General features: G+C 42.5%; 1 protein-coding gene across 27 annotated transcripts in view; it reads right to left on the bottom strand.

Annotated features, from left to right (window-relative positions):
• Positions 1-12,195, bottom strand: part of mical3a (microtubule associated monooxygenase, calponin and LIM domain containing 3a) — a 79,188-nt gene that overhangs the window by 20,262 nt on the left and 46,731 nt on the right. For 16 of the 27 annotated variants that reach the window (XM_080304924.1, XM_080304922.1, XM_080304918.1 and 13 more), the window contains 8 exons: positions 9,427-9,537; positions 5,403-5,507; positions 4,832-5,018; positions 4,077-4,171; positions 3,859-3,952; positions 1,182-1,377; positions 457-719; positions 85-177 (listed from right to left, as the gene is read on the bottom strand). In XM_080304924.1, the coding sequence (XP_080161050.1) occupies positions 85-177; positions 457-719; positions 1,182-1,377; positions 3,859-3,952; positions 4,077-4,171; positions 4,832-5,018; positions 5,403-5,507; positions 9,427-9,537 (1,144 nt within the window). The remainder of the gene's footprint in view (positions 1-84; positions 178-456; positions 720-1,181; positions 1,378-3,858; positions 3,953-4,076; positions 4,172-4,831; positions 5,019-5,402; positions 5,508-9,426; positions 9,538-12,195) is intronic. The other 11 variants (XM_080304926.1, XM_080304931.1, XM_080304930.1 and 8 more) reach the window with 4 other exon arrangements.

Genomic DNA, 12,195 nt, shown 5'->3' with positions numbered 1-12,195 from the left:
TAGAAATTATTGAAAATGAAACCCAAACAAGGCAGAATTATTCAAAGTAACTGCAAACACATCCGCAGGCACTTCCGTTGCTACCTTTAAATGTACCAACATCCTCTTCGTCTGTAAGGTACTTCTCCAGCCAAAGGCCTGACTGGAGTTCTCTATCCCAGGGCCAGTAATCCCCCTCTGTCAGCAGGGGGAGACAAAGGCCCCCCAAAAATAAATCAAAAAAGAAAATGACACAGACAGATACATACACGTGCATTGTATGTGGACATGGCAGACAAGCAGAAGAGAGACAAGAGGATGACTCGGTGTTTCAGACAGTGACGGGAACATGAAACAGTAAACAACACGGAGCTCTGAGGTCAAGGCCACTGAAGTCTGGATAGGGTGTAAACACATTAGCATAAAGAAACCATTAATTTCCACTATCACGGGAATAACAATGCAAAACTAATTTACCTTCGCTCGACTCCTCATCTTCTTCGGCCTCATTTTCATCCTCCTCCTCCTCGTCCTCTTCATCTACTTCCCCATCTCTGCTGCGTGTGTCAGCCAAAGCTTCACCCTCTCCCTCCTCGCAGTGATCGCCCCTCAGCTTGGCGTGGAGCTCTACCGCCTCCTTCCACGGAACGCCGCCGAGGTCTGACGGGCTGGGAGGCTGCTCCTCCGCCTCTTCTTGATCCTCCTGCTCGTCCTCCTCTTCCATGTCTGACTCTGAGCTACTGCAGAAAGTAGAGAAAAGGCGTCAGCAAAGTGTTAGGGAACATGAAAGGAAGCAAGTATTTGAGGACAGTACAAGTATGGAGACGTTCACAGCAGCCTGAGGGATTCTGGACTCTAGCAAAGAAGTTTTCTGTGATTCAAAATAGACAAACCGCTCGTTGGTGAACCCCCACAGTTAATCCCAACTAAGATGTTTTTAGCTTCCTCCCACTTCCTTTCTATCCCACTTTATCGTGATTGGCTAACTGTCACGAACAAAAAGTTTAAAGAGTGGGTGGAGCTTCTGTGCGCATAGCCAGAGCTGCTTGCGTGCCGCGACTATTTTAAGGACGTCCAAAGAGTTGAAACTTGTTTAAAGTCTTATTAGAGATCGTTTAAACAACTCGCTGAACACTAAACGGCAGAAAGGGTAAAACCGAATATCATAAAAACGAAATTAACGGATGTTGTTAAAATCTTACCTAGAACCCAGGTCAGCATCTGTGGCCTTGTCCAGCACACTGCTCAGATTGTGCTCCGCCAGCGTCTCCTCAGGCACCTCCTCCAGCTCCTCCTCCCTTTGCAGGGACAGACGGTAGTTCTCCAGCTCAATGCGTTCTGGAGTTCCCTTCAGGCGTTTAGCTAGGCTCGGTTCCTGCAGGCCGTTCACTTCCAGCACTGTGGGGTACAGGATCAAGGTAAGAAAGCAGAGGAGAGAGAGCACAGACGTGCAGGTGATGATCAGGCAGGTGCAAGCAGGACCAAACTAAATCCAATGTATTTGTGAACGCTGATGTGAAAACCGATGCAAATTCTGGCAGTGTATGTGTGAAGCTACGTCAGCGACAGCATCAAATCCATCACACATCCAACTAGTAAAATGGTGCATTTTCATCCACATCTGCAGCCAGAACTTTAACCAAAGTAATCTTGTACATTAAGGACAAACTGACAAGGAGACACCGATTTAAGATCTATTACTGAATTTATTGCATTAGATAATATTCCTACAGCAAATAAGATCAACAAACACAAATAGGTTTCACACTTTAAAATAGAGCCATTGTTCTATACTTAAATGTACAAGATTGGTGCCTTGCCTTGTTCCCATTCTGAGAAGCAAACCTTAAAACTGTATGTTTTGACAATATTTCCTCTGGCAAAGGTTCATGACAGTGAAATGGGTTAAAATAGAGTTATCATGGAAGTACAGCCGTCATCTTGTCACTTAGAGATAAATTCTAATTGAAATAAAGAGCACTAGCACTGCTTTAAGGCCAATGCCTTAAAGTCCCATGATCTCATTAAATGTGTGATATTTGACACTGAATCCTGTTTATTTTGTATGTGTGACTCATATGAATGTGACGATAGATGTTTCCTCGAAAACAAGTGAAAAGTACGTAAAACAGCAAAGAAGAGAGAGACTTAAGTTTAAACTGATACATATTTATACTTTAATAACCTGCATCACTAAACACTGTAATTACTTCATCTGATATAGTCCAGGGTTGGACTTCTGTCAGCAGTTGGGGGTCTGTTTTGGTTTTTTTGTGGTTGATTTTGGTTTAGTGGTCTAACTCTTATTATTTTGCAAACACTAATTTAGTGGTCCAAGAACTCCACAGTTGCTGAACTTTGCAGCAGCATGGGATGTCCTTACCATATAATGCATATGTATTTGTGGAGGTGTCTGTGCAGCACAAGCACACATATCTGACGAATGTATAGACCTGCAAAATATTGCTTTGTTCTACAGTACTTTACACTGACTGCAAACCTCCACCAATATATTAGCAGTTGTTTGTTGTCTAATCTTAATGTAGAATATATTATAGTATGCACGGCTGCAGTATGACTACAGTATTTAATAAAGTCTTGCATCTGAAGTTATAAACTACACTTGCCACATTGCGGCAGGCCTACACTTATTAACACTTTCACTTATTAAAGTTTCAAATATTAATTTTCTGCAAAGCTTACCGGTTTCAGCTCTCTCTAGTCTAATCCGTGATTTTATTCAGCTACAGTGTGCAAAGCAATTACTGCAGATGAGACGCACTACGTCGAGCAAATACAAGTGGTTCTGGCAGGAATCTGTCGGGGGGTGAAAGGCTGAGGAATGCAGGAAGGCAGAGGAAGGGGGGGTGAAAACAAAACTCCAGTCCCAAGCACCAATGCAAGCACTAGTAAAGCTCTCAGTTTTAAGATGCTCTGATCGGAAGGGGAAAGGTAAAGCTCACAACAGCACTGATACAGGCACTTTATCACATATAATAGTGAGTTTTAGGAAGAGGAATACTAATAGGTGCAAAACAACTTACAGAGAAAGAAACACGTCACACAGGAGGAGGTCGAGCTAAAAAAAGAGCACTCACAGGCCACTCGGGGTTACAATCACCAAAGAGTACAGCTTGGCCCTTCATTAAAAACAGGCAGCTCTATAGCAATCATTAACAGTATATAGAGATTGAATGTACACACCAGTGGGTAACTGATATATTTTTTTTGGGGGGGGGGGATTGGGGGCTAAGAAAGCTAAACTTTACTTTCACATTTCACAGTAAAAGCCAGAATAGCAATGAGGAGGTCTATGCAAAGGGTTAATGGTGCTGCCTGGAGAGCTGACCAGAAGGAATTCTGAGCAGCTCTCTATAATTTCCAAGCCAAGAAACAAACAGGTTTAAGATGCACCATTCACTTCTAAGATTATGGCGCCAGAGCACTGTTTGAATCCATCTGCCAATCACAAGTCATAAAGAGACTGCCAACAGAAACAGAAAGAATGCTGCATCTTCAGGAAATAATTCAGCAACTGAGAGACTCACAGTATTTACAGGACCATTTTGAAGCTTTGGTCACACAAACTAGATCTATATACATCCCACTGACAGTAGTCGGCAAAGAGAAAAAGGAAGCAAGGAAGGAAATAAGAAGGGACACAAAAGTCATGCTAGAGGAGGCTGAGCAGGACATTGATGGTGAAACAGCAGAAGAGGTAGATGCAGTAGGTAAACAGGAAGGGAGAATCTAAGGGGTTGTGTGCCACCTGGTGGCAGGTCCGGGAGAGAGTGCGGTGGAGGGTGCCTAGCTGGACTCCCACACCCACGGCCAGACGCCAGGGCGCAGCCGCCACAGCTAGATAGGAAAGTCGAGTACCTGAGGGTTGGAGGTCAGCCGAGGGGGCAGCTGCTGCCATCGCCCTTCCAGGGGCATCCACGGTCGTAGTAGGTATTTGGGGGGTCTGATTCTCCTGCAAATGACACAAATGATTTTAACATCAGCCCTGCTATCGGAGATATGAGAGCACTCTCAGAACATTTTTCCAGCCCTATCCTGATTTCCACCAGGATTTCTTCAAGTAAATAAAAATGGACCTTGGCTGTGACTGGAGCAGCAGAGGGAGCAGGCCTCTTCCTCTGAGCATACCCAGACAGGCGGTAACAGTAGTGGGGCTTGCAGTAAAATTTTCCTGTAGGAGACACACAGAGCATAAGCAAATACATTAAATGCACAAATAAACGCATTCGGCAAATTTCACCTCACGGAGTCTGTGGGCTGCATCTACTCTGTCGGAAAAAATCAATTCCTTTGTCTCAAGTGCATTCAGAAAAATCAGGAGGTTCTGTTCCCACAGCTGACCGTGAAAAAGCTACTGTCCCACTGAACAATCTGTTGCCTGTCCTTAAGCACAATAGACACCTCCCAGCATGGAAAAATATGGAATCATAAGACTGCACTGAGTCCGAGGTGGGGGTTACCGCAAAAATCTCTTACAGCTGTCTTTTACATATTTAAAACCAATAAATTTTGAAAAATTATGTGGCTGTAACTTCATTTTTTGAATCAGAAGATGGCTCTGCTGCATTCCTCGGCTCAAAAAAAAAAAAAAAAAAAAAAAAAAAAAAAAAAAAAACAGGCTGAGAGGCCATGGCGTGATCACACCACAGGAGGGCAGCAAACGTGCACACAGTCAAAATCGTTTCTAGATTGTATGTCTTCAAACGAAGAATCATCTTTGCAGCTTTACACTTTAGTCATTATATCGTACTCAAGATCATTTCAGTCTATTTCACCTTGTAGTTAATGAAATATAAGCACACGTGGGGCTGAAACCATTTGGAAAGCTTACCGTCCTCGACATCAAACGCATAAGAGGACAGTCGTAGAGTCGTGCCGCAGTAGTCGCACTTGAAACAGCTGCGATGGAAGAACTTCCCCTCGGCACTCAGCCTTTCCATCACGTACACGCGTTTTCGGCAGAAGAAACAAACATCGCTGCCTCCGATGTTGACAGGGAATTCTTTCCTGAGCGAGCCCTGCAAGGGAAAAAGTACTGAATCTATCTTTATTTATAAATGAAGAGAAACGTTCAAACTGGTGCACAAGGAGAAAGTTATTGTTAAGCCAGACGCTCACATCAGGTCACTACAAATGTTTGAAGGATACAGATATTATTTACAAGCTAATGATTCCAAAATACAGCAATTCCAAAGTTATTCATTAGTGAGAGAGGGATGCTTGCAGGCGAGCAGCAGTCCAAATTACAGGGACTCGTTGGGAAAACACACTCTGCAGCTACGGGAGAGAAGGAAGTTCAAATGTGGTAAAAGGAGCACAATGTGCAAAAAACACACTCTCTGGGAAGCGCTGCAGTGATCTGTGTAGCCACATGCCTTCTACTCTACAACCCGAGTGCTTACCAAATCCCTCTTTTCAGGTACATGTGTGGGCTTGGGAGACTGAAGCTGACTGGCTATCTGCTCGGTCAATGAGCTAACGCCCCCTGTGTACATCCTTACATACTGCTATCAACAGCAATGAGAGAAAGAAAGAAAAATAAGAGGACAGGTAGAGAAACATTAGAAATGATGGATGAAAAACAACGTGAAAAACAGAAGGAAGAGGTGTGTGTGCGACAAGTGCTCAAACACAGCAGACAAACAATGGTGTCTAACAGGGAATTTACACAAGACAAAGGAAGCGTTTGCACGCTGGACTGGTCGAGTGTTCAGACGTGTGTGAGGCTCCACCAAAAGCAGCAAACACAGTTCCTGAGAAAAACCTCAAAAGTTTCATGTTGGGTTTACTACCAAGAGCTGGATTTGGAAAAAGATCAACTATCACAGTGTTTAGACAACTCGCTTAAAGCAGTCATGCAGTTTTTATTCGCTTGCACACACAAAGTCACTCATGCTGCACCGTAAATATAAACGAGCTGCAATAATCTGTAAAAATCTGCAAAAATCTGCAAAGCGGCGTTGCTAATTCCCAAATTCAGCAAGTGTTTGGCATATGAGATCATCTTTGGGTCGAATTCTGAATTAATCTACACCAGGATTAGATTTCAATCTATGAAACCTCAAAGAGCTTTAAAAAGGGAAGAATCTAGGTCGACTGTAGCATGTGGCAAACCTAAGCCACGAAAACTATTACTGTGCACCGCTCTGCTAAATTGAAAGTTGGCTCGTCAACATGGGAATTACACTAGATGAGATTTTTGCTGCCAAGCTGCTCTTAAAATCCAAATCAGCTACTGAGTACAAATAAGCGTGGGAATTATAACAGAGTTCTGCTAAGATTACTTTAATATCTGTTCAGACACAGTGACGGATCACTCGCACTCACTAATCACAGCAAACGTGCTAAACAAATGAGTTTGCTCGCATTTCTAAACAAGCAGCCCGACTTTCAAGCAAACATCAGGTGAGATCACGTTAAGCGACTTGTGCTGGAAAGTGAGGTGCATCATCTTCCTGACAGGCCAAGTGCACGTTTAGTGTGTCAGCGCCACGACACGCCATTCCTTCCAGGCATAAAATGACTACCTGTCTCAAGGTGTCAGACGTGGTGGGGGGAGAATCAGGGGGACTCTGGGGGCTGGCCAGGCGCCACTGTTCCATAAAAAAGCGTGATGGCTTTTTCTTAGGCTCCAAAGAGGGAGAGAGGAGAGTTATTAGAAGTTCAAGTAAATCTAAAGAAGAATACTAATGTATTCAACTGAGAAGATATTATGATTTACTACTTATTCTGTAATATCCTGCTGTAACAACAGCCTCTCTTTCCTCTAGAGTCAGTTAAAGACTTAGGTGAGACAAAGTTGACCCAAAAAGTGCTTTTGTTAAAAATGTACAAATATTTAAACCTGTAATCATCCATCTGTGTCGATAGTTCGAGTCACCTGTTGTTTGACTGGCTTGCCCTCAAATTGTAAAGCAAGTTGATCAGCCCTCTCCTGAATACTAAGCACACACAAGGGCATTTGGCCATCAGAGTCCAGAGGCTTTGCTGGCTTCTGCAGAGAAATCACCAAAGGGACGTATGGTGAGGAAAACGTTGCTAAATATGAAATCTCCTTTTCATTGTGGTAAAAGCCATAGACTGCTGTCATTGTTCTCAGATTCAGGCTGACAAGCCTTTAATTTATGCAGTGAGTAAATAAACAATGAAAGCAATTTCCTTTAGTTAGCGAGTGTATTCAGCACAAAAACAACAGATATCAGATACTTAAGCATCGATTGGCAACAATCAAGTGAGCCTTTAATTCCTGTTCGTAGGGCTGCCACGATTAGTCGACTATCAGAATCGTCGACGACTAATTTAATAGTCGACGCGTCGTTTGAAGCTTTGTAAGATCACAAAAGCCGCAGGAATAAGTGGTAGGATTTAAGAGTGTAATAATGGACTGAAACAGAAGATGGCAGCACTGCATGTACAAGGAACCAGCTGCCGTTAAACCCCAAAGAAGAAGAAGAAGAAGAAGAAGACGAAGCTGTATCCCAGAATTCATAGCGCAGCCCAGCTCAGTTTCCAACAATGGCGGCAGCTAGTTAGTTTTAATATTACTCTTATTATTCTTTCTGGGTCACAAAATAAACGTTTAACATATTTTCAGGCGAGAATGTAGCTGTGTTTACCTCAAATATCTGCTCAGTTTATCAAGACACCACATATTTTCAAAAGCGCTCCGAAGTTTTCGGAGACGTCTGTTACCCACTAGCTCGATAGCTAGCAGGGGGCTAGGTCACTAGCGCCGTGAGAACACCGGACTCCTGGCAAATCGTTTTCAAACCCACCGTGTTTCGCTACTCAGGTTAAACATGATATATAAGTCACTTAGATAACTTAAAAATGTTATTGTTTGGCTTTTTTCAGTGTTTTATTTGTTCCTAAGTAAATCGGTTTGGCTGAGATTAAAGTTATAGTTTTCACACAGCTGAATAAACGTCAAGCAGACAGCTGATTATCAGAAGTATGAGATGCTGGAGAATTTACTCCGGTGTCCTGTTATATTTTAGATAGCAAGGAGTTTATTAAACTTCACCGAAACAATCTGCAAATGTCATTAAAATTTAACAAACTATCATCTTGTCTTTATTTTTAGTTAGCACATACCTTAAACACTTAAAGCTGTAAGCTAATGATAGTTATATAAGAGCAGATGCTGCTGGTGCAATAAGCTGTACGTTTTACGTCCAATGGATGATGATCTGATTAGTCGACTAATCGCAAAAATAATCGGTGACTAGTCGACTATCAAAATAATCGTTTGTGGCAGCCCTACCTGTTAGTAGCAAAAATCTTTCTATGAGTGGTAAGTTTCCTGACATGCCACAGGTTGAGTCTCAGTCCACAGCATCCAAGAAATAAAAAATAAAAAAGAACCTTTCTGGCAGAGTCAAGAGAGGAGAGTGGTGAACCAGGAGCCCCAGTCAGGCCTCGGGACATGTACCACTGCTCTAAAAAGAAACGGGACGGCTTTTTCTTAGGCTTCGGGGAGGGAGAGGGAAGGGGTGACAATTAGCCTCCAATACCATTAGCGTGCTTTCTTGGATGTAGGCTACAAAATGAGGCAAATAAAACACTTAGAAACCGCAATTTTCATGTACAGTGTTCACCTTTGGTGGTTTATCGGGTTTGCCTTTAAACCTGGAGATTAAGCGCTCAGCCCTCTCCTGTATACCAGGTATGCGAATGGGTCCTGGGTCAGTTGGGTGCAGTGGCATCCACTCCTGTCAAGGGAGCTCAGTTGAGACTCGATTTCTTTTGGTGGAGCTAATGAGCGACTTGTTTAATATGTTGACATTTTTTCTTTAAAACAGCTTATTACAGATACTCGAGCCATAATCTGAGTAACCACTGAAACAGAAGCGGCAGAGGTAAGACGACTATGAATGCAGTCGGTCATTTACCCCGTGTGCCAGAGGCCTCTCATAGTATTCAAGTTCCTCTTCTTCCAGACTTTTACATTCATGCTTGAAGACAGAAATGAGCAGACACACACACAGTGTATTAACACTTCAGTTGGCACCGAGCGCACAGACATGAGCATAAAACACAGTTGCTGACTATCATTTAAAGAACAGCTTGTAATGCAGGAACCCTGACAGTGCTTGACAATAAATCAAAATGAGCCCAGGTCTCCTGAGGCTATATGTTTACAAGCCATCACACCCCAACAACATATACCAGTCAGCATGAAAACAAGCTACTACTGTGATAATAACAGACACCACCCACTCACAAGGGAAGTAAACAAGACTGAAGCCCTCTTGGGGAAACACGGCATTTTGTTTTCATCTATGCTACACACTGCAGAGGCCAAATCAGGGGTTCGGGACACATAATTAGAGCAGGAGAGTAAGGGGATACTAAATGGGTCGGCCATGGATTTGTGGCCGAAGACAGAAAGACACAAACAGACACAGATGGCAGACTGCGTGTCACCTCTGAGTGGAGAGAGAGCGAGGAAGTGGAGGAGGAAGAAGGGAGCAGAATGGTTTTCTTTGGGCAGCTCCGAGAGCCCGAGCTGTACAGCTGGTCTGCGCCACTTCTGGCCTTGAGAGATGAGGGGCAGGAGCAGCAGATGATGATGAAGAAAAAAAATAATAGGTGAGCTATTGCTAAACGTGAATATGGTTGAACTTCAACTTATCACATCTCACACTGCATTGAGATATCATAGTGCTTTACAAAACCTGTAAGAATAAAAAGGTTACATTTGTAGCAGCTTATACATATGACTGAGAAGTAGTTAATAGAATTAGTGTAGTTTCCCAGAGGAACCCACCCGAGGGATTAATAAAGTTCTATCTTATCTTATCTTACTTCCTTTTTGTTAGGCTTAGTCACACAACAACCATATCAAAGCCTGGCGCACGCACACACACAATCTGCATAAGGCAAAAAGCCTAAAAACCCCTAAAAAAAAAGGAAAGACAGTTGAAATATGCTCCAGTGGTTTTATAATTAACCTCAAAATAAAGTTTAGCATGGAAAAATTCTCCAATATTGACAATTAAAACGTCAAACCGCGTAGCATATAAGAGCGACTTTCTGAGACATTTCCATTCCAAACACTCTCCGTAGAGAAGTACTTGGGATTATCAAGATTATTTACAGTCTTTCCAATCGACTTTCAACTAATTTACTCAGCAGCTGGGGACTTACTGTGTACTGAGAGGGAATTTTAAAACAGCAGTGAATTAATTCTCTTTAAACAGGAGAATTTGAGGCCTTAAATCAGTGCTTGTGATGTGAATGTGTAATCTAGTGAAGAGACAAGAAAAGGCAACTTCAGCAGGTGTCAGCAAGGGGAAACTGATTCTGGCAGTTAATGGTGCTCTGTCGACCTGAGTTAGGCCAGCCAACTATACTCAGCGGCCACTTTGTTAATGAGAATCAGCTACACATATGGCGACAACCCAAAGCATTTATGCATGTAGACGTGGTCCAGACTACCTGCTGAAGTTCAAAATGAGGATCTGAATGCAGAAGAAAAGGGTTTTGAAAGTGGCATGGGTGTTGGTGCCAGACAGGCTGGTCTGAGTATTTCAGAAACTGCTGATCTACTGGGATTTTCCCTCACAACCATCTCTAAGGTTTACAGAGAACGGGATGGAAAAAGAGGAACCATCCAGTAATCAGCGGGACGGGTGAAAATGCTTTGTCAGAGGAGAACGTCCAGACTGCTTGGTAGGGCAGGGCCATATCGGTATAATGTCCCCTGGGGCAACCTCAAAATCCCACCCTTTCGTGAACCTCGGGACCAAAAATGGTCCCGCCCCAAAAGTGCTCTAAAAATGTTATATATCAATATTTTTTTCTACTTTAAATTAGTCAATCTTTTAAAACTACTTCTGCTTAAAATATCCATGTCAAGTTTTAATTATATTTTCATTGTTTTAACCCTTTAAATCCCAGTTTTATTACATGAGCGCCCTGTTTTTTTAGCCCCAAAAAACAAAAAACTTGAATATTTTCCAAAAAAAACATTTGAGGTAATATTCAATTGTTATTATAATTAGGCCTTTAGATGGACTAAAGATTGGCACCAAGAGTCATTTCGATCGCCTTTTATTTTTTTTCCAGGAGCGCATTTCATAAAATGCACACTATCGACCACGCCCAAAAAGTGCAATAAAAATATTAAATATTAATTTTTTTTTCACTTTAAATTGGTCAGTCTTTTAAAACTACTTCTCCCTGAAATATTCATATAAAGTTTTAATTATATTTTCGTTGTTTTAACCCTTTAAATTACAAAAAAACTAAAAAAAAAACTAAAAAACTAAATATTTTCCCAAAAAAACATTTGAAGTAATATTTGATTGTTATTATAATTAGGCCTTTAGATGGACTAAAGATTGGCACAAACAGTCATTTCGATCGCCTTTTATTTTTTTTTTCAGGACCAGAAAATGGTCTCCAGGCGGCAAATGCTTCTCCTCTAGCCCGGAATCGGTGCATGCTCCCGGGTTGACTCGCGACGATGACCGGGGCATGTTGCGTCGGACCCCTTTTTCCAACACACACATCCGGTACCACGTCACAACAAATACGTCATTTCCTGTTGATTAAAAAAAAAAAAATCCAACCTCAAACGGTCCTGGGGCCGAAAATTGTCCCGCCCGATCAGCGGGCGAAGCCGCTGCAGCACGCCGGAAAAGAGGCGTCATTTCCCGCAGGTCTCTTTAAGCAGCCCGCTGTTTTCCAGCCCCGGGTCAAATGTGGAGCAAGGGCACCACCCGGTGGACAAATAAAAAAATTACAATTCTAAGGCCTCTTCTCCAAAACAAAAACGAAACCTAAGCCATCACCCAGATGTTAACGGTATAAATCCTGCAGTGAAAAATAGCGTTTATAAAGGGTTTCAATGGGGCACAAATCGGCCACGAGGTTCGATAGTGGATGTATGCCTTTTATTCAGCCATTTAAGCTCATTTTAAAAACTCCGACTGAATTTCAAAATAAAATGGGAAAAAAATTCATGTTAGAAAGTTTGGCTATACTCCATTAAACACAGTGGAAATGGCGTGGAAACGTAAAACGCAAAGGCCACGAAATGGTCCCAGGTTGCCCCAGGGGTTAGGCAATGACAAGACTATGAAATATCGCGATAGAATATGGGTAAAACACGCATGCGCAGTGCCTTTGTTTTCATACGCACATGGCGGAAAAAGCTTGGCGGCGACGCAGAATGAGAAGAGCGAAAGT

The sequence above is a fragment of the Astatotilapia calliptera genome, chromosome 7, assembly GCF_964374335.1.
Source record: "Astatotilapia calliptera chromosome 7, fAstCal68.1, whole genome shotgun sequence".
Taxonomy (NCBI): domain Eukaryota; kingdom Metazoa; phylum Chordata; class Actinopteri; order Cichliformes; family Cichlidae; genus Astatotilapia; species Astatotilapia calliptera.
This window is presented reverse-complemented; position numbering and strand designations above follow the sequence as displayed.